Below are 24,869 nucleotides of genomic sequence, written 5' to 3' on the forward strand. Positions count from 1 at the left end.
TATTATTTTAGTGTGTGATTGCGCAATCACGCTAGAAATGAAGGTTGGTTCTGTACTATCTAGCCACTTTAAAAACTTGTCTGCCGGTTTTCTAGGTTTATTATTAGTTTTATGCAATATTTTGTGTGCAAATTGTATTTCAAGCATATTTATAAATATCGGCCGCCCACGCAATTACACCACCCACACAATTAAGAATTATCGAAAATCGTATCGAAATTTCGATATTTCCCCAATATCGTATCGATATAATATCGAAATAAAAATCCTGATATCGCACACCACTACTGTGCTACCCAGACCCCTGCTGCCACTGATTCTATACTCTGGTCAGCCCCCTCACCTCAGCTACATAATATGCCCTCTGCCACCAGTTTACCCAACTTGTAGCTAGATGCTATACTTCTGTTCCTATACGTATTTGTGAAATGGCAGAATTTCCTAGGAAGACCGTACCATCAGATTTGAGACATGAGCAATACAATCTTTGCCTCATGTCTGTTTACAGAGATGACTGATACAATCACTACATCATGCGTGGCACAAAACAATTAAAGCGATGCAATCTAATCATGATGCAATGCAATGTGCAAAATAGTTACCGTAATGTTATTAGTGACCTGCTGAGCAAAAATTAACCACCAAAATTTGCTATAAAAATTAACTGGGTATGTTATGCATGCCACATAAAAATTTTATGGACATTTTAATCACTTCAGTATGCAGTACAGCTCAAATAAAAAAAATAATATTAAAATAAATTTAATTAAAAAAAAAAAAACAAAAAAAAAAAATCGTGTTATTGGATTTGACTGTTCACAGAGAGTACAAATATCTTTGTTTCGTTTTCATACAACACAAGCATGCATGAAGTATGTACGTTTGGTTACGATGCAACAGAAACAGAATTTATCACCATCATTCCAGTGCTGAAATTCCCTTCTTCTTTGTACACACGGAAGAATACAGGAAAACCACTATACCTTGATGAATTTGCCACTTTATAGTCAGCAAATTGAGAAAAATCTCATCTTCGTAGCTTGTTTCAGTCACGAATTTAGAGTTACAAAGCGTTTGTAATCGATTTGCTGTATTTTTGCTATAAAATCAAATGTCTTGCTGCAAGAGGGTGTCACCTAGTACTCACTGTAGGTCAGTACATGACTCTTCACCAGGTAAAAATTTACTGTGACTTGTGACATAAAAAGTTTTCTTTGCATTTGCGCTTGTAACTTAGTATTAAAAATTCTTGGGTCATATATACTACCACTAGACACAACCACTATGCTACACATACAATAATACAAATTTACTGAGAGGCAACCTCCTTGTTCCCAACTTTTTCTATGGTCCCTAATCAAACTTAAAATTCCTAATTTCTTGTTTGTTTACTATTTTGTAGCATTATTATGACTGGTGAACCTGCATATACCACATAAAAAGAAAGAATGGTGCCAGAGTTAATGTTTTCATCTGAACGTGCGCCCCCACTATCAATTACTGACTCAAATGTGAAGTGGCCATTATGCTTCGCTTTCAGCTATGTTCAGCCCATTACACAGCACTACAAACACAAAAAGTGCGAGAAGTGCCTCTGCAATCAATCCAGTTACCAATTAAATCATTTACAAATGTAAGAATGCCATCATGTGCTATCACGACTAGGCTGTCAGCAAAAAGAACTGGAACACAAAGGAGGACAAAGGTAAGTCCATGATGTGTGTATTGCATGTACTGTGGTTTTCCAAAAGGCACCTCTACTCTGGCTGAAGCGATCTACTCTGGCTGAATCGGTTACCTAACCAATACTGCCAAGGTGCCAGGAAGTATTGTGAAGCTGGGTTTTGGGTGATATATTTTGGCCAGAAAAGCTCAAACCTCTGTGATCCCTAATAATCATACAGTAGTACCATACAGTATGATAAAAACCTATCAATCGATAAATCGAACTTACTGGTGTTCATGTACCTATCATTTTCAAGCCCCACCCCTTCGCACGCCTAGTGGGGATTTGACATCTACATCTTGCCCCACCTCTGGGCTTTTGACGGTGGCAGTTTGCTGAAACAAAAAAACCAAATCCCCAACAGAAAACTCTCTTTCGAGGTGGGGACATAGTGGGGTTTTGACAAGCTTCTTTAGTCCCAGTAAACTTACTGGGGAATTTGACACTAGATTTCGTATTTCCCCACCCCACCCGAGGGCATGACTTTGATAGTCGCATAATAGCCAGCTAATATGTACTCACTAGATTTTCCATCCGGTACAACCCTGAAAGGGTTTTACTCTTTTCACCACCTTTCATAACCCTTACGTAATATTAAGCTCAAAAGCATCCAGACTTCCTACTGTAGTTGTTGCTCTCTCTCTTCGACTTTAGGGCACGCATCTAGTAGTTGCCGCGAGTAGTCGACTTTAGGGGATGCGTCCAGTAGTTGCCGCGAGTAGTAGACTTTAGGGGAAGCGTCCAGTAGTTGCCACGAGTAGTAGACTTTAGGGGAAGCGTCTAGTAGCGTTAGCGTTAGGGTTAGGGTTAGAGTTCAGCTTTGGTTTCTTCTTCACCTTTAGGGTTAGGTTCTTCTTACTATATACAGCTTATTTCATTAGTCACATTTATAAGATACAAAAGAAGGGAAACAAGGGAGCTAGCAGCGGTAGCATAATCGGTAGCACACTGGACCATCGCACTGGGATCCTGGGTTCGATCCCCCTTCAAGACTGCAATTTTTTTTTCGCCTTTTTGGTTCACCGTTTTTCGTCTAAGTTTTGTAGGGTTATGAAATAGGGTGAAAAGAGTGATACCCAACACTGAAAGAGACGGCCATCACTGTTCACAAACATGTGTTTTCTACGAATTTTGTTATACGCAGAAATCCTACAACCTTTGCACTCCGGTAAGCTTAGAGAAAACACGTGATCACCACACAACCGTTGTAGCGGTGCGTTTCTCTGCGTATAGCTACAGTTGATTGTAAACTTCTTGAAAAAAATATAGCTATGCCTTACCGTGCCAGAGTGCGGTTTCCGTATAAGCCAGTAGCCATTAGAGACAGAATGTTATCCGTAACGCGGATAATAGGATTTTACTAGTAGACTACTAATAATTCTAACCACCTTGTCCTGTCTATATAGTCTATAGTGACTAACCTGTCTGTATAGTCTATAGTGTCTAACCTGTCTATATAGTCTATAGTGTCTAACCTGTCTACACAGTCTATAGTGACTAACCCATCTATACAGTCTATAATGACTAACCTGTCTATATAGTCTATAGTGACTAACCTGTCTATATAGTCTATAGTGACTAACCTACCTACACAGTCTATAGTGACTAACCTGTCTATAGCTATAGTCTATATGACTAACCTGTCTATATAGTCTATAGTAACTAACCTGTCTACACAGTCTATAGTGACTTACCTGTCTATAAAGTCCATAGTGACTAACCTGTCTATTTAGTCTATAGTAACTAACATGTCTACAGTGGCGGATCTAGGAATTTATAAAGGGGGTTTCCAGTTTAGAAGGTGGAGATATATATTGACATGAGATACGCAAACGTTTGCACTACATCGTCTGGTTTGGTAAGGTGAGACCAAAAAAAAAAAAAAAAAAAAAAAGGTCACAGCCTAGTAATAGTACATAAAATATATTAAAAACTTCCTACACACTACTTTAGTAGCTACTGTGACTGCTCTAATTACAGTATCTCGATCGAGACGCACGCCGCGATAATTAAAACATTTAATTGTTACGCAATCATTTTTCAAAGGGGGTTTCCGTGGAAACCAATGAAACCCCCCTGGATCCGCCACTGGTCTATATAGTCTATAGTGACTAACCTGTCTATATAGTCTAGAGTGACTAACCTGTCTACACAGTCTATAGTGACTAACCCATCTATACAGTCTATAGTGACTAACCTGTCATTAGTCTATAGTTACTAACCTGTCTATATAGTCTATAGTGTCTAACCTGTCTATATAGACTATAGTGACTAACCTGTCTATATAGTCTATAGTGTCTAACCTGTCTATATAGTCTATAGTGGCTAACCTGTCTATATAGTCTATAGTGACTAACCTGTCATTAGTCTATAGTTACTAACCTGTATTATATAGACTATAGTGACTAACCTGTCTATATAGTCTATAGTGACTAACCTGTCTATATAGTCTATAGTGACTAACCTGTCTATATAGTCTATAGTGGCTAACCAGTCTATAGCGACTAACCTGTCTATATAGTCTATATTGGCTAACCTGTCTGTATAGTCTATAGTGACTAACCTGTCTATGTAGTCTATAGTGGCTAACCTGACTATATAGTCCATAGTGACTAACGTGTCTAAATAGTCTATAGTGACTAACCTGTCTATATGGTTTATAGTGACTAACCTGTCTACATAGTCTATAGTGGCTAACCTTTCTATAGTCTATAGTGACTAACCTGTCTATAGTGTCTAATCTGTCTATAATACTAACCTGACTATACAGTCTACAGTGGCTAACCTGTCTAATATATAGTCTATAGTGTATGACTAACCTGTCTATATAGTCTATAGTGTCTAACCTTTCTATAGCTATAGTCTATATGACTAACCTGTCTATATAGTCTATAGTGACTAACCTGTCTACACAGTCTATAGTGACTAACCTGTCTATATAGTCTATAGTGGCTAACATGTCTATTTAGTCTATAGTAACTAACATGTCTATATAGTCTATAGTGACTAACCTGTCTTTATAGTCTATAGTGACTAACCTGTCTATATAGTCTATAGTGCCTAACCTGTCTATATATAGTCTACAGTGACTAACCTGTCTATATAACCTATAGTGACTAAAATGTCTATATAGTCTATAGTGTCTAACCTGTCTATACAGTCTATAGTGACTAACGTGTCTATATAGTCTATAGTATCTAACTTGTCTATATAGTCTATAGTGCCTAACCTGTCTATATAGTCTAACCTGTCTATATAGTCTATAGTGACTAACCTGTCTATATAGTCTATAGTGACTAACCTGTCTATATAGTCTATAGTGTCTAACCTGTCTATATAGTCTATAGTGACTAACCTGTCTATATACTATTAGTCTATAGTGTCTAACCTGTCTGTATAGTCTATAGTGACTAACCTGTCTATACAGTCTATAGTGACTAACCTGTCGATATAGTCTATAGTGACTAACCTGTCTATATAGTCTATAGTGACTAACCTGTCTATATAGCCTATATTGACTAACCTGTCTATATAGTCTATAGTGACTAACCTGTCAATATAGTCTATAGTGACTAACGTGTCTATATAGTCTATAGTGACTAACCTGTCTATATAGTCTATAGTGACTAACCTGTCTATATAGCCTATATTGACTAACCTGTCTATATGTGACCGAATTTGACAAAACAAGGCTTCCACACACATCCAGTTTTCTGACATTAACCAACTGTAACTTGACTATTCAGCAAGCTATTGACCTAAATGTTTCACACAATTCTTACATAGCATGGTAAATTACCAGGTTAAAGTTTGGCACTAATGGCATACTCCTATAATGAGTTATGGTGCTTCAAAGTTATAGAAGTGGATGTGTGTGGAAGCCTTGTTTTGTCAAATTCGGTCACATATAGTCTATAGTAACTAACCTGTCTATATAGCCTATATTGACTAACTTGTCTATATAGTCTATAGTGGCTAACCTGTCTATGTAGCCTATATTGACTAACCTGTCTATATAGTCTATAGTGACTAACGTGTCTATATAGTCTATAGTATCTAACTTGTCTATATAGTCTATAGTGCCTAACCTGTCTATATAGTCTAACCTGTCTATATAGTCTATAGTGACTAACCTGTCTATATAGTCTATAGTGACTAACCTGTCTATATAGCCTATATTGACTAACCTGTCTATATAGTCTATAGTGACTAACCTGTCTATATAGTCTATATAGTCTAAAGTGACTAACCTGTCCATATAGTCTATAGTGGCTAACCTGTCAATATAGTCTATAGTGACTAACCGGTCTATAGTGACTATCCTGTCTAAATACTCAATAGTGGCTAACATGTCTATAAAGTCTATAGTGCATAACCTGTATATATAGTCTATAGTGGCTAACCTGTCTATATAGTCTATAGTGACTGACCTGTCTATATAGTCTATAGTGACTAACCTATTTATATAGTCTATAGTGGCTAACCTGTCTATAGTGACTAACTTGTCTACACATTCTATAGTGACTAACGCATAACCTGTCTATAAAGTCTATAGTGACTAACCTGTTTATATAGTCTATAGTGTCTAACCTGTCTATATAGTCTATAGTGACTAACCTGTCTATATAGTCTATAGTGACTAACCTGTCTGTATAGTCTATTGTGTCTAACCTGTCTATATAGTCTATAGTGCCTAACCTGTCTATGTAGAGTGTTTAGACAGGTTAGCCATATAGACTATATAGACAGGTCTGTCACTATAGACTATATAGACTGATTAGTCACTTTAGACTGTATAGACAGGTTAGTCACTATAGACTATATAGACAGGTTAGTCACTATAGACTATATAGACAGGTTAGCAACTATAGACTATAATAGACACGTTAGTCACTATGGACTATATAGTCAGGTTAGCCACTATAGACTATATAGACAGGTTAGACACTATGGATTATATAGACAGGTTAGTCACTATAGACTATATAGACAGGTTAGGCACTATAGACTATATAGACAGGTTAGTCACTATAGACTATATAGACAGGTTAGCAACTATAGACTATATAGACACGTTAGTCACTATGGACTATATAGACAGGTTAGACACTATAGACTATATAGACAGGTTAGACACTATAGACTATATAGACAGGTTAGACACTATGGACTATATAGACAGGTTAGTCACTATAGACTATATAGACAGGTTAGGCACTATAGACTATATAGACAGGTCAGCCACTATAGACTATATAGGCAAGTTAGAAACTATAGACTATATAGACACTATAGACTATATAGACAGGTTAGCCATTATAGACTATTTAGACAGGTTTGCCACTATAGGCTATACAGACAGGTTAGTCACTGTAGACTATATAGACAGCTTAGCCACTATAGACTTTATAGACAGGTTAGCAACTATAGACTATATAGACACGTTTGTCACTATGGACTATATAGTCAGGTTAGCCACTATAGACTATATAGACAGGTTAAACACTATGGACTATATAGACAGGTTAGTCACTATAGACTATATAGACAGGTTAGGCACTATAGACTATATAGACAGGAGACTATATAGACAGGTTAGGCACTATAGATTATATAGACAGGTTAGCCACTATAGACTATATAGACAGGTTAGCAACTATAGACTATATAGACACATTAGACACTATAGACTATATAGACAGGTTAGTCACTATAGACTATATAGGCAAGTTAGAAAGTATAGACTATATAGACACTATAGACTATATAGACAGGTTAGCCACTATAGACTATATAGACAGGTTTGTCACTATAGACTATATAGACAGGTTAGGCACTATAGACTATATAGACAGGAGACTATATAGACAGGTTAGGCACTATAGATTATATAGACAGGTTAGCCACTATAGACTATATAGACAGGTTAGTCACTATAGACTATATAGGCAAGTTAGAAACTATAGACTATATAGCCACTATAGACTATATAGACAGGTTAGCCACTATAGACTATACAGACAGGTTTGTCACTATAGACTATATAGACAGGTTAGTCACTATAGACTATATAGACAGGTTAGGCACTATAGACTATATAGACAGGTCAGTCACTATAGACTATATAGACAGGCTAGACTGACACTATAGACTATATAGACAGGTTAGGCACTATAGATTATATAGACATGTAAGCCACTATAGACTATATAGACAGGTTAGCAACTATAGACTATATAGACACGTTATTCACTATGTACTATATAGTCAGGTGAGCCACTATAGACTATATAGACAGGTTAGACACTATAGACTATATAGACAGGCTAGACTGACACTATAGACTATATAGACAGGTTAGGCACTATAGATTATATAGACAGGTAAGCCACTATAGACTATATAGACAGGTTAGCAACTATAGACTATATAGACACGTTATTCACTATGTACTATATAGTCAGGTGAGCCACTATAGACTATATAGACAGGTTAGTCACTATAGACTATATAGACAGGCTAGACTGACACTATAGACTATATAGACAGGTTAGGCACTATAGATTATATAGACAGGGTAGCCACTATAGACTATATAGACAGGTTAGCAACTATAGACTATATAGACACGTTAGACACTATAGACTATATAGACAGGTTAGTCACTATAGACTATATAGACAGGTTAGCAACTATAGACTATATAGACACGTTATTCACTATGTACTATATAGTCAGGTTAGCCACTATAGACTATATAGACAGGTTAGACACTATGGACTATATAGACAGGTTAGTCACTATAGACTATATAGACAGGCTAGACTGACACTATAGACTATATAGACAGGTTAGGCACTATAGATTAATAGACAGGTTAGCCACTATAGACTATATAGACAGGTTAGCAACTATAGACTATATAGACACGTTAGACACTATAGACTATATAGACAGGTTAGTCACTATAGACTATATAGGCAAGTTAGAAACTATAGACTATATAGACAGGTTAGTCACTATAGACTATATAGACAGGTTAGACACTATGGACTATATAGACAGGTTAGTCACTATAGACTATATAGACAGGCTAGACTGACACTATAGACTATATAGACAGGTTAGGCACTATAGATTAATAGACAGGTTAGCCACTATAGACTATATAGACAGGTTAGCAACTATAGACTATATAGACACGTTAGACACTATAGACTATATAGACAGGTTAGTCACTATAGACTATATAGGCAAGTTAGAAACTATAGACTATATAGACAGGTTAGCCACTATAGACTATATAGACAGGTTAGTCACTATAGACTATATAGAGAGGCTAGACTGACACTATAGACTATATAGACAGGTTAGTCACTATAGACTATATAGGCAAGTTAGAAACTATAGACTATATAGACAGGTTTGTCACTATAGACTATATAGACAGGTTAGCCACTATAGACTATATAGACAGGTTTGTCACTATAGACTATATAGACAGGTTAGTCACTATAGACTATATAGACAGGCTAGACTGACACTATAGACTATATAGACAGGTTAGGCACTATAGATTATATAGACAGGTTAGCCACTATAGACTATATAGACAGGTTAGCAACTATAGACTATATAGACAGGTTAGTCACTATGTACTATATAGTCAGGTTAGCCACTATAGACTATATAGACAGGTTAGACACTATGGACTATATAGACAGGTTAGTCACTATAGACTATATAGACAGGCTAGACTGACACTATAGACTATATAGACAGGTTAGCCACTATAGACTATATAGACAGGTTAGCAACTATAGACTATATAGACACGTTAGACACTATAGACTATATAGACAGGTTAGTCACTATAGACTATATAGGCAAGTTAGAAACTATAGACTATATAGACAGGTTAGCCACTATAGACTATATAGACAGGTTAGTCACTATAGACTATATAGAGAGGCTAGACTGACACTATAGACTATATAGACAGGTTAGTCACTATAGACTATATAGGCAAGTTAGAAACTATAGACTATATAGACAGGTTTGTCACTATAGACTATATAGACAGGTTAGCCACTATAGACTATATAGACAGGTTTGTCACTATAGACTATATAGACAGGTTAGTCACTATAGACTATATAGACAGGTTAGACTGACACTATAGACTATATAGACAGGTTAGGCACTATAGATTATATAGACAGGTTAGCCACTATAGACTATATAGACAGGTTAGCAACTATAGACTATATAGACAGGTTAGTCACTATGTACTATATAGTCAGGTTAGCCACTATAGACTATATAGACAGGTTAGACACTATGGACTATATAGACAGGTTAGTCACTATAGACTATATAGACAGGCTAGACTGACACTATAGACTATATAGACAGGTTAGGCACTATAGATTATATAGACAGGTTAGCCACTATAGACTATATAGACAGGTTAGCAACTATAGACTATATAGACACGTTAGACACTATAGACTATATAGACAGGTTAGTCACTATAGACTATATAGGCAAGTTAGAAACTATAGACTATATAGACAGGTTAGCCACTATAGACTATATAGACAGGTTAGGCACTATAGATTATATAGACAGGTTAGCCACTATAGACTATATAGACAGGTTAGCAACTATAGACTATATAGACACGTTAGACACTATAGACTATATAGACAGGTTTGTCACTATAGACTATATAGACAGGTTAGTCACTATAGACTATATAGATAGGTTAGGCACTATAGACTATATAGATAGGTTAGTCACTATAGACTATATAGACAGGCTAGACTGACACTATAGACTATATAGACAGGTTAGGCACTATAGATTATATAGACAGGTTAGCCACTATAGACTATATAGACAGGTTAGCAACTATAGACTATATAGACACGTTAGTCACTATGGACTATATAGTCAGGTTAGCCACTATAGACTATATAGACAGGTTAGACACTATGGACTATATAGACAGGTTAGTCACTATAGACTATATAGACAGGTTAGTCACTATAGACTATATAGACAGGTTAGACACTATAGACCATATAGACAGGTTAGTCACTATAGACTATATAGACAGGTTAGACACTATAGACCATATAGACAGGTTAGACACTATAGACCATATAGACAGGTTAGACACTATAGACCATATAGACGGGTTAGTCACGATTGACCGATTAGTCCCCTATATGTCGGTTACTATAGCGCATTAATAAGAATTCCGTTTTTAGTAGTATATTAGTTCCGTGTTACGGATAACATCCTGTCTTTAACGCCATTTGTATAAGGCTGTTCATCCAGGCTGAGTCCATATGAGGTCATAATTTAAAGATCTACAAACCACATGCTACCTGCTTGCCACGCCGTCACTTTTATTCAGTAAGAATTATAAATGATTGGAATGGACTGACATGATTCAGTTAATGTAAATTCAACCAATTTGTTTAAGACGCACCTAGATAGATTTTATTATGATTACCAGTATGATATTGTATAGTTATTTTTGTACTAGTAGTAGGCATTCCAGTATCCGAGATTTTTTAATAAAAAAATTCTCCGTATATTCCCCAATAGAACCCTGGCACAAAATAACAACTCGTGTTTAACTTGGAATTGCTCCGTCGTCCGAGCTCCAATGAGTATGAAAATCGCTGTGGGGTTTGTCCACATGCTGATCATCATGAAAATCTTAGTTTTATCGTGCGCGTTACATATAAGTAAGTTTTGTGTTGTTTTGTAATCTTTTCAAGCCTTGTAATGTATGTAGAATACTTTAAAACTTTAAAAAATGTACGGTCGGGTGGAAGGTAGTCACTGGTGCTTACTTTAAAGTGCGTAGTTACTTCGCTCGGGTTAGCGATTTTCAGCTCCAGAGCATTTTTCTGGTGGCTGTGTCATCAGCTCAAAAGTATAAACCACTTCAAAGTAGGCACAACAATGCCATAATTGAAACCACAACTCCACCTTAGGTATTGTTGCATCATTGTGGCACCTCCACTTTAGTTGTTTGCTTTTATAAGTTGTTAACTTGATGTTTTTACTTACTTGAGATAGCCACTTGCCTATGGGTATACACCATTGTACTGACAAGTGTGCAGTAGGTGAAACATAATTGCTCACCACAAAGCATACAATGGTTGCTGAGATCCAATAAGATCTGAAGTTACTCTCATTACATGTACAAACTTGTAGCTAGAAGCAACTGCAGTTTCAAGATAGTCCAGATTACTAGATGGCTTCCTGATTCAATTGTGCCATTTTCCCTTTAAAATGTATGGGGAGCCCTGGAGAAAATTTTTACCTTTTTTCAATTTTTAAGCACTGTGCATGCCAAAGTAGCTAATTCCAACCCAACAAACTATATATTTCTGAGATCGGCAATCAATACTCTATCTATTGAGCATATAAAAAGCCCATTTTTCCAAATTTTAAAAATTGGGCTGGAATGCCTACTAGTAGTTTGATTGTTTAGATCTGGTTTTTACAGGCTTTGCCTTCTTACCTGTACCCCCAGTAATAATAAGCCCCTCATAAAAATAATTACGTAAATAGCCGACGTATAGCTCGATATATAGCTAGCTACGAGTCAGCATTATTATTAAAACCGGTAATATAGCGATTTTGTGACATCATGAAGAGCAAGAGCAGAAGTGAAAATAAGCCGACATTGTTTGTGGTATAGCTAATGTGTTCACTTGTATTACCAAGTATATAGCTGCTGAAAGTTAGTGTTTTTCCTGTTTCTTGTCTACCACTGGGAATAGTATGAACAGAACAAGGCTTGCAATTCTTACAAGTGACCAACATTAGGGCTTGGAAATTATTAGGTTCCGAGTACAACATAGTGTACTGCTGTTAGGCCATACAGGCAAACTTGATACTTGTTTCTCAACCATGGCATAGTGGGAGGGAGGTCATTTGTGACCGGATTTGTAAAAAGGTACCTTTTCCACACAGTTGATATACCAGCAAACAAAATGATGTAACACTTGACTCCTTATACTGATAAACTTGCTCTTAGTATCAAAATGTAGCCAGATACTGTAGCTACATTCCAGCATTGAACATTTCAAGCAATTATATGCCATGATCAAAAATTTTAGTAATGAAGCTTTAAAGCTCAAAAAATGAGTCAAATTGTGTTTGTGAAAAAGGTATCTCTTTGCAAAACCAGTCACATATTTTATATGTACACCTATCAATGCCAACCCTGTACTGCTCAGTATAGGCAGCTAGGGTGGTGATCAAGTGGGTATTTAACAGATTAAAGCAAATGCTATCTGCTGGAATACTGCCGCTACCTGTAAACTGACATTAAACCATTGCAAATTGGGAAAATTTATTGCAGTGGCCTACACCTGGCAGGATATTTTATTGGTAAATCTCACCTAGCCTGTGCTGGGGTTACAAATGATAGGTACATTATTCATTGTTAAGCACAATACTCACAAACCACTGCAAAAGCAGGTGGTTATCCACTATGCAGAAATCAAAATTATTAAAAAGCCAATATTGAATATTAACAAGCCAATATTGTACTGTACATATATGCACATATCCTTGTACATACAACATATGTATCCATTTTTGCTTAAAATAATTATATGCATGCCAAAATGATTTGGAGAGTAACAATGAGGTGAAAATTGAGAAAATTGTTTTAGTTTTTTGTAGAATGTATTAGCAAAAAGTGCAATGTCAGTAAATTTGATTCAGAAATATAGGTCACCTATTCTAATAGAACAGTCAGTGGATTGATTGACTGATTATTTTAAATCACAATACTCTGTATACTCAGCAAAGCTGTTCTTCCATACTGGAGTACACATAACATTACAAACACATACATAGCAACATTGTAATATAAAAAGCTACACACAAAATAAAAACTATTACAACTGTAACAAAAATAACAATAGGATATTTCTTTACTGCCAATAGGCTATTTCATTTTTATTAGCTTTGTAGGGATTCTTAATTGACAGCTGGAGTACGTTTTTGACCAAACACAACCTCAATAGACTGCTACATTTTAAAATTCTGTGGTTGTATAACCATACTATATGTAATAGTTATACCCCAGCTGTGAATGATTTCACTGATATATGTGACCGGGCCTGCGAAAACAGGGCATGTGGGCACAAACTACACCCAATCACTCTACAGGTGATATCTTAGTACTGGAAAAGTATATTTCCATTCTGTAACTTGCATCATGATGCCAATTAAATGCTTACTACACGCTGAAAATTGCAATGCCATAGCATAATGGTACTAAAAGTTATGAGTGATGAAAATGTGAAAAAGTAGGCAAAAATCATGTGCCCACATGCCCTATTATCGCAGGCCCGGTCACATATACGCCTGAAACACAAGGGGTAAGGGTGTATATATCAGCAAAACCTGATGCAGTCGTGGTATAAGTGATACATATCACTCTAGGTACACTCACCTGATAGGTGAAAGAACTACAGAGCACTCAGTGTCTCATGGTCAATAGTGGGTTTAATAGAGTGGGCAAATAGCCATTAGAACATTGTTCACATACATCGACAGAAAAAATGCAATTGTGGAATCCAGTTTTTTAAAGTCTTACCATTCTGTACTACATTAACCCTACTAGCTAACTGCTATTGGGACAGTAAATAAGTTGGACTATTATCAATCTAGTTGTCCTCTGTGTTGTAGTGTGGTCTACTCAGTGGCTGACATGATGGGTAGAAATGTACATCCACACATTTCCCAAATGATTATTTTTAGTAATCATTTGTTGTTTAGTATATAACTGTCAACTAGTTGAAACTTAAATTAGCAACTAACCCAAACCCATAATTAATCGCTCTGTGTCACTCAATACAAAGTGCATTGTATCGTATCTTTGAACTGGTTGGGCATCAAAGCTTCAATGAGCAAAGCACATTTTTTGGGAAATACAATTTTTTACTACATACAATGACTGCTCTATTAGGAATCTTTGTATTTCAGTGGATAGCCACAACATTCAGCTACCTGTAGAAAAAATTGGAATAGAAAAGCATATTCTGTGATGTTTTTATAACTAGATACTGCATGAAAGAATAGGAATACAAATAGCCATTATATTGCCTGAAGGAATAAACAAGATCCTTTTAAGGAAATTTCTATTTCTAACCTGTGCTTAGAGGTTACTAACCAAATAAAAGCCAGTAGTTTAAAGGAAGCATCTACTCAGAAACAGTTTACCAGAAAGTACAAAAAATGTATGGAAAAAAGGTGCTGGGAAACTAAGGGTTAACCTACTAAACACTGTTCTGGTAAATATATAGACCAAAGGCTATCCTACATGTTGGCTGCCACTGGCAGGTGGTGGTCTGGGACTAATCTGTAAACTGAGTAGTGAAACAATAAAAGTGACATTAGTTCGTGGTCATAAGGCACTACTGATACTCTACTTGGTGTAGTCCTCTCTGGATGAAGTCCACCATTAGTGTCTTCTGCACAGAAAACAAGGACTACATAACTTTGCTCGAAGCTCTTTAAGTCGGGCAATTCTTGGTAAAGGTACTATTCAACAGTTAATGAAAGAAGTTCACCACAAGTATATGTCAGTAAGCCCACAATTTGTACTTTCAACACTTAGTATTATAGTGCAAGACGTTAGAAATGACCAAAACACGAACCCCCACAAACAATTTAGAATAACTCCAGCTGTGATTAATAAAAATCCACCAAATTTTCACCTGCCATACTACTTGAAAACATAGTGAAGATCAACAACTTTTCAAATCAAAATTCTAACCCCCCTAAATTTTGGGGGAGCGTAATGTATGCTTTATTAGAGTATTGTGTTTTGTAACTTTTTTAGAAATTTGGTTTAACCTACTGGCTCTTAATTTGCAGTGAAGGTTCCTTTTGTTAAGACCTACACTTTTGTAAGACAGATTTTTAGATTTTAATTTCATTCTGTATTTATAGAGAAAAATGCAAAAATACTGAGTGCACTTTTTCTCAGCAACCATGCAGAGTAATGCCTCATATTTTGGTGCAGAAACATGTCACAAGATAGGTGAAAATTTGGTAAGACAGATTTCTTAAAATCAAATCTAAAAATCATTTATGATGACATTCGTATTTTAGCTACCGCCCATGCAATACTAAATTAATTGTATCTCTTAATATGTCCATATATGGAACCACTCTCACTAAGTTTATGCATGTCCTAATGGGTTATGTTGAGGTCACACCATTACAATGCAGAAGTTTTAACATAAATTGTCATGATTTTTTTCATTTTTGGTCATTTCTAACGTCTCGCACTATATACCCACTCAACAACTACAAAGTTATGGAGCTACACTAAAAATTAAAGGAAGGACTACCACTGCAATTACAAGGAGTTAACAATACATTAAAAATTAATTTCATGTGCCCATTTGGCAATAGCATTTGCTCTTTGGAGTAAGGTATAAGCTTAGTTATAAGATGTGCCTACAAAATTAATAATCATCTGCAAATAGCTAATCACTTAGTATTATGTTTAACAAATCATACAATGGGCCAAGAAATGTACCCCTGCAGGACACCAGAAAACACTATAGTGCAAAGGAAGACTCAGCTTATTTGTACAAATAGTTTGATACATTCCACTATTGCTATAATAGTCAACAACGTGGTACAGTATTGAAGTCTTTGAAAAAGTCCATCAAAATCACTGTTTGAAACATAGTCATCATGGTTTGCAACAAGATCTCATAAACTAAAGAAATTAACTTACTCTCCCAAGAGTGTATGCTGTCGATAACCATGCTGGCAGCTGTATAGAATACTAGACACTTTCTAGTGTTACAGTAGATGTACTGCAACATTATGCTTGGATGCTATACTGGTCGGTGGATGATGATTATTTGGCTGACTTGAACATGTTCCAAACTAAACAAGAAGCCAAAATGTTAAGTTGTGACAAGCTTTTCTCAAAAATACAACACATTTGTGACCCGATTTTGGAAAATCAGTCTTAATGTCACATTTGACAACTAAAATATTTATGACCAAAATTAAGCATTCCAACCAATTAATCAGCTTTACAATGGTTACAATTGTTAGTCAGTACCTTGAATTACTACAAATTCTGACAATAATCCAACAACTGAATGTGTTACTGTATAATACTTTCAATAGCAGCTTGACGTATTATATTGAAATATGTCAAGCGATTAGCCAATAGAATTAGTATTATTACACTTGTTTGTCAAGGTCTCTTGACAAAAATCTATAATACTAATTTGATTGGTGTGGTGTGAAGTAAATGTCCGACTTGACAACTATTGTTACCATAGTGATAGATGCCCCAAGGTATAACACAATATGGTTACTTAGCAATGGTTGCTAGGTAACCGTTGCCAATGTAAAAGTCAGTTGAGACCATAGCAACGGTTGCTAGGCAACGGTTGCTAAGTGTGATTGGTCTTTTGCAACGGTTATTTTTCAATTAGCAACAGTTTCTATGGTTGTCGGATTAATTTGCAATAGGATGGATGGCCGTGGTATTCAGGATTAATAGTTCTCGCATTGTAAACTGGAAGGAAATAGTACTCGACTTCACCTCGCACTATTTTGCTCCTTCCTGTTTATAATGCTCGCACTATTAATCCTGAATACCACAGCCATCCATCCTATTACATATACTAATACCATACCTGTTTCACTGCCCATACAAAAGTCTCAATAGTAGCAGTGAAATTTATCCCGTATTTCACTGACAGCAGTGAAAAAGTTGTAATTGCAATTTCATTGGCTATAATTTATGTTAACAATGTAGCGCCAATTAGTGTCGACGCGTGTTTAGTACATAGCCGCAAATTGCGTACATGGCAATGCTAATGTACAGCATGCGTATATGCAGCGAGTATGGTATTAACTGGGAATAGCATGGGTAGCAGTGAAATTTGGGATAAATACCACTCTTGTTGTATTGGAAATGGTAAATTCCACTCGGCTTCGCCTCGTGAAATTTATCCCCATTTCCAATACAACACTCGTGATATTTATCCCAAATTTCACTGCTACCCATGCTATTACTAGTACTAATCTAACAAGTGCCAAACTGTCTTAATGGTAACACAGTGAATTGTGAATTTCTAATTATTTCATGTGTGACTGATTTTCCAAAATCGGGTCACATCTTATGTGATGTACCAAAATTTACCCTTGTGTAAGAAGCATGGTTCCTACACATGTATAATTATTAAGAAATTTAGTAGGAAATATTCCCACACTGTTGAATTTTGTAAGAAAGATCCCTACATATGGCACAATGTGTAAGACATTTTAAGAATAATTCCTACAAATTCCTACACTTTTAGGAATTATTCCTACACCGCAAGAAAATGTCTTACACTTTGCTCAATGTGTAGGAATCTTTCTTACAAAACCTACAAAATTCTCAATAAAGCTCTGCACATGTAGGAACCATGTTCCTACACAAGTGTAAAATTCCTTCCTGCACTTTACATCAAAATTTTGATTTCTTATTTAATTTTGAGGCTGGCCACCTTTAGAGAGACGGGTAATATTGGCTGTCTTCCAGTTGGTTGGAATTGTATTGTCAAGAGATAAGATTCAACACTGGGCAATAATATCATGCAATTCTTTTAAACTCTTGCACTGATTCCAATCTGGGCCAGAATGAACACTTAGATTTTTGTAAATTCCAGGAAGAGGTTCATCTGGTTCATAGGTGAGAACTAATTCAAATTGTCTATCAGGGTTTCAGATTTCTGAGCATCTGCATCAGTGAGTTATGCATTTTGGTGGATAGTGAGGGCCAGGAAGGGTTTTGAACCCCCAACTGTTAACTTGAACTGCCAAGTACATTTTATTATAGACAATGAATAAGCAGCAGCAGCAGGTGCCAAAGTAGCTATCTTTTAAGAGGCAACACTTTATAATACTAACTGCTTTATTAGAGTGTTTTAATATCTTTGAGTATACAACTGTGTATGAGTTATCAGGCTGCAGCTGATTGATTAGTTAACAGCCAACTCTTTTAGCTAAAATAAATAAATTTTATTGCTGCCAATCAATCAGTCTGACAGTTACATACTCAAAAATACTCTAATAGAGCAGTCAGTATTATATTATTACACAAACACCAGGAATGACATTAAGCCAATCAAACCACATAATTATGTGACCAAACTTAATTGCAAATAGGGTCTTCTAAAATCACTCATGTGAAATAATTAGAATTTTCATGTTTAGTGGGTTGCCAATAAGAGCAGGGCACAGTTTTGAAAATATTTCAATAATTTCCTTGTAATTTAAAGTATTGAGAGAATGGCTTAAAACCATTAACAAGTAGATTTGCACTATAAAGTTTGTGATTTGATCATTAAATGTTTTTAGGTGTCAAATGCACCCACATGGATGATTTTGCAAAATTTAGTCACATTTTAGTAGTTGGGTAATGAATTGCCATTCTGTTGAAATTTGGTTAGTGGTGAGCAGTGAGCACCACCATAATAATAATATATAATATAGATGGAAAAATAATATTAAGTGGTGTATGTGCCGCACTTGAAAACACAATTATAATCTCCTTGTATGCAAGTACAGCTGTACAATAATGTATTCCCTGCCAATTTCAAACTTCTATGATTCAATGAATTGAGTCTTTAAACTACTGAACATTATTTGATGTTAGTGATTTCAATGGTAATATCCATAACAATTATATGCAGTAAAAGCACATCATTTCTTTTAACATCTGGATGATTACACAGCACAATGGCTACACTCACTGCCACCAAAGTTCTCCCCCATAATAATTATTAAAAATTATATGGGACAAACTCTTAACACGCACATCAGTATTAGTGTACAAATAATTATCATAGTATTAGTAGAATTATTATTATTATGGTATTATGCAATGAAATAATTGTAAATACAATTCAAATATGAAATGCAAAAATATGTACATGTAACTGCATACACAAATACTATGTTACAAAACTACAGTGGTTACTATAGTAACCAGTTTCACATGGTGTATGTTGGCAACACCTCATTGGCTGGGACCATCTGTTCAGCTTGATGGAATGAGTCTACAATATTTCTGATTGCTGCTTCTTTGTCAGGTGATCTGTGTTTACTAACACTGCTAGGGGAAACCCCTGCGTAACGTTGTCTAACTCCTAGAGGATCATGCAACATTCTATTGGCTGAATTAGCTGTTGATGATGACATCATAGTGAAGCCAAATAAGTTACTGCTATTTGTGATATCAGCAAATGATATGGCATTGTTAGTAATTGGGGGCTGTTGTTGTGATGTGGGACCACAATGAGTGGTAGGCTGGTAGGTAGTAGTATCCAGTGAAGCTTGTACTTCATTGAGGATATCAGATACTGACACATCACTGAGGTCGTATGTTGCCAGGTTGCTATTGGTCATGAGCATGTCATCAAGGTTACCATCTCCTAATAGTAACGGGTCATCTTTGATGCTGTTCAAACTGTTACCATGGTGACGCTCCAAACTATTACTGTTGTGACTATCCAAACTGCTACCACAGTAACCACGTTTACAACCAATCATATCAGGAGACAATGCTGGTTGACTATCAGGTGACAGCAACAATTCCCCTCCAGCAATATTAGTGTGATGTAGTGAAGTCATATGAGTATCCTCAGTAGGGCTATAGCTACCTCCACGGCCAGCCGAATCAGTTGGACTAGGAGTGGGGTACTTGTATCCATCAGCAACTACAGGCAACAATAGATCATCTAGTGTAGTGGTAGTGTTGGATATGGCCCCTAGTGAGAGGGGTGCCATCTTCAGTGTGGTCTTCATTGACATGATTGAGTGATGTAATGGTTTGTCATGATGTGCACTAATTGGAGTAGCAGCTTTATGACATGAAGTGTTGCTGCTATTCAATGGAGTACATGGTGGAGTGTTGATGGGTAAGTCTTGTTTGATTATGCCAGCCTGTAAAAACAAGAACAATTGTTACATCAGTAACGTTGTATAAGCTGTATTGTAGCAAAATGCAGTTCACAAACATCATAAAATATAGCATCTCATTAGGAACCACACAAAGGCTAGTCTCATAGACAGACCCTTTTGTTAATACAACACTATGGAGTTGGGACTTGTGTCATTGTGTTCACCATGAAATGGATCAAGGTACAAGTTTTGGCCTGTATCAAGTCATGCTTTGAAGTAAGAAAGTTTTGTTTTGGAGATCAGAAAATCATTTTATCACAATGTAAACAAACACATAACTCATGCTCACTTCATGGTACAGAGCTAATTATCCACTGTAAAAACAAAACTATGCAAACTAATCAGGTTGCTCAGCAGTGTCATGATTTCTAATTGATAGGTAGTATGCAGTCTGGATATAAGAATTATTACTTGATTGTATAGAAACCCTTAAAATGAACCTTGCGATTATACTACAGCACTCAGTATTGTAGGCTACTGATCTCTCCAGCTCACCCACTCAGTTTTCCATACAAGAGCACTTGTGTTACTAATGCTATTATCTCAACTACAAGGCTACACTGTTCCCTCAAGCACTGTATAGTTTCCACTCCACAATCAAACTATTAGCCAATCAAAATGAAACCTCAGTGATATGATGAGAACAGAATCACAGCAATTACAAAACTGATATGGCTTCCTTGACCACAATTAATCACATGACCCACAACACTACACACTAACTACATTACCCAACACACAACAGAGCCCAGCTAATATAATAGCTACTGTGATAGGATGAAATCACATGATAAATGGAACATGATGGTACCAGCCATGTTAGGTGTGTACTGATGAAATAATCCTCAGTGAAAACAATAGGAAAAGTGACTTGTTAAACTATAAGAATAGTGACTTGAAATAGGATTGAATTGTTATTAAAATAGGATTTATGCTGACTACTGCATATTTTAAAAGTGTTTCCAAATTCTTCAATTCTTATAGTAGCGCCATCTCTTTGTGAGTTCAAACGTTATGTAAGAAACTGTGTTAATTTCAATTCCTTGAGATATTTATGTAATTCACTGTTGCTATCACTAAATAATTTTATTGCTAAGCGATACGTTTGTGTTCTCACTGATAAAGTTACCTCGGATTATATCTGACCACAGCTCCTATAGGAACCATGCTAAAGTTTAACGACAAGATTACAATTCACTCAGGCTGCTAAGTTATGATTGAGTATTGGTGACTGACTTCTAGAAGGCAGTACAACAACAGTCGTCATGTCATCTATTAACAATTCTTAACTATCACACTGTCACTATTACAAGGGTGAATGCTTTGTGTCAGGGCATGGTCTCACTACACACACAGAGACCATGCAAACAAAGTGCAGTAATGCTTCATTGCCATTAATGTGAGCAAAAATACATTTAGGTTCGGCATGAAAGGACGTAATGTAAGATAAGGGATTTTGGGAAAAACTACAAATCTATTCTGTTGTGAACTTTTAGAAACTTTGTTTCCTAAAAGATTCCAGTATTCATTCTGTGTATTATAGGTATTAGCCTACTCACAGGAGGTCAACGTGTTATTGATCACATATACTCTACTATATATGTAGCTAAGGAACACAACTGAAATTCTGGGAGTAAAATAATATATTTTAGCATTTAACGCCTACCCCATTAGCCAACCAATGCTGTCCAACTAGGTCATTAGTGGCTAACTACAATATTATTTCAACAGATCAATATTATAGTTGGTACACAGTATAATCTAATGGACATGTTACATGAGATCATGTTCACACCAATACAATCACATGATGGAGTAGCTGATACTAGTATCCTGATTAAGATAATTGGTGGATCATATGATCATGTGATCAATTGATCATCATGTATTCCATAAGTGTTCTATTACCAAACAAGTTATAAACAATAACACAAGTGAGAAATAATAACATTCCCTAGACATAACCTTATAAGGACTTCCTCTAAACACTATGGATTAATCTATACATTGAACCTGTATAATATGACCAACCAATAGTGTCCTGATTATCAAGGTGTCCTGATTATCAAGATGTCCTGATTATCAAGGTGTCCTGATTATCAAGGTGTCCTGATTATCAAGATGTCCTGATTATCAAGGTGTCCTGATTATCAAGGTGTCCTGATTATCAAGATGTCCTGATTATCAAGATGTCCTGATTATCAAGATGTCCTGATTATCAAGATGTCCTGATTATCAAGGTGTCCTGATTATCAAGATGTCCTGATTATCAAGATGTCCTGATTATCAAGGTGTCCTGATTATCAGGATGTCTTGATTATCAAGATGTCCTGATTATCAAGATGTCCTGATTATCAAGGTGTCCTGATTATCAAGGTGTCCTGATTATCAAGGTGTCCTGATTTTCCAGGTCAGTTTATGTACTAAGGGATACTTTGGGACCTTAACTAAGTGTCTGGATTATGTAGGTGTCCTCACGTGTCCACATTAACAGGTTCCAGTGTAAACAACTAGTAGTGTCCTGTTTATCAAGGTTAATAAGGGAATAAACGTTATCAGATATCAACACTCAAGCCACCATTACAACATTAATTTCCCGTATTTGGTTAGGGAGAATACCTTGTTATCATAACTAGTAACCATCTGCGGATAATTGTTTCCTGTGAGGTCATTCAGTTAAATTTGCTTATCACAACTCCGCTATGCTATCAGGTAATTATATCAGGATATGGTCAGTAATAACCATATTAGAAAACCATACAATTCATAGTAATTTATTACATGGGTAATGTTACCATAACAAAGTGTGCAGTGTGGTGAAAAATGGTGATAAGGAATAAGATGGTATAACTGCATCATTTTACTACAAAAGCGCTGAAGGGTAAACACAATTCTTATTTGAGGTCTGGGAAATCACAACCCTAAACTAAGTAGTAATATATTTGATTACCAGGACAAGGTTATAATTGTTACCGGATCTGTGAAAACCGACACAATCCCACAAGCCTAAATTTACAGCATAAAGCATTGAATACAATGGGTGAAATACTTGCATATTATTGAAAAAAATCCCGTAAAACTTTTGAACACCTTTTTCTTAGTGAAGGAAGGGACTAACAATAAAAACTTGGATATCATCTTATTTACTTACTCAAGAGGAGTTGGAAAATCTTCCATTTTGTTGCAGTAGACTGAAGTACACATATGTTATGGGCATTTTTTACATCATGTCAAAGCGATTTAAGCGATTGATCTTTCTACATAAATTTCACCTTTGTATGAAGAAAGATGATAAAAGGAAACACTTACCCAGTAATTGATTCCCCTATCAATAGTGAACACGATGGTGCAAATTTCAACTCCGTACGTCATTCAGTTAATATGTTACAACCGTTTTAGTAAGCACCTGTAATTTATTGTCCCAATACTTGCTGTACAAATCAATCATTTTGTTGATGCTACTTTGTAGGGCTGCAAATTTGAAAGTTATTGCCAGATCCGGTCACAATTTCTTGGCTAACAGCTGTTCTGCATTACATCTGTGTATGTAGTCTGTATGCATGATGTTTGTGTGCATGGAGTAGTGTGTTAGAGAAGACTGTTTATAAGAATAGTGTATTTGTTATAGTAGAGCAACTTTTTTAATATTAACATCTAAACAATTAATAATAGTAGACCAAGCAATTCTTAATATTTAGGTCATAGTTGTACAACAATTAATAAAATGACCAGGCTCATCAGAAGAGATCTTGAAAGCAAATCCTGCTGATAACTGGTTTACAAAGGTATTTTCATTTTTAATAAATTATGATAAAACATTTTAGATGTGTGTCTGTGTGTTTGATCACAGTTTTACACACTGTAGTCATGTAGCTGTGGGGGAAATGTTTTAAAAGCAATTACCATTATTTCAGCAGCACATACATTACAAAGAACCTCTGCAATCAATCAAAGTCACTACGGAAAAGACAGACAAAGTGAGAGAAGCTATCACGTGCTAGTTACAGTGAATTGATACCTTGCACTGTCAGCGAAGATAAACGAGGCACAAAGGAAAAGCACTTGTCGGGCTGAAACGATGTTAAACAGTGAAAATCAAGCTCAAAGCCTT

At 35.9% G+C, this 24,869-nt stretch overlaps 1 protein-coding gene across 1 annotated transcript; it reads right to left on the reverse strand.

Moving 5' to 3' along the window:
- Positions 1-19,644: 19,644 nt before the first annotated feature.
- On the reverse strand, positions 19,645-24,205 carry LOC136247596 (uncharacterized). Its single transcript, XM_066039358.1, has 2 exons — positions 24,068-24,205; positions 19,645-20,740 (listed from the first exon to the last, which is right to left on the reverse strand). The coding sequence occupies exons 1-2, from the start codon at positions 24,128-24,130 to the stop codon at positions 19,790-19,792; spliced, it is 1,014 nt and encodes a 337-aa protein (XP_065895430.1). The 5' UTR covers positions 24,131-24,205; the 3' UTR covers positions 19,645-19,789.
- Positions 24,206-24,869: the final 664 nt, after the last annotated feature.

Source organism: Dysidea avara, chromosome 2 (assembly GCF_963678975.1).
Source record: "Dysidea avara chromosome 2, odDysAvar1.4, whole genome shotgun sequence".
NCBI lineage: Eukaryota > Metazoa > Porifera > Demospongiae > Dictyoceratida > Dysideidae > Dysidea > Dysidea avara.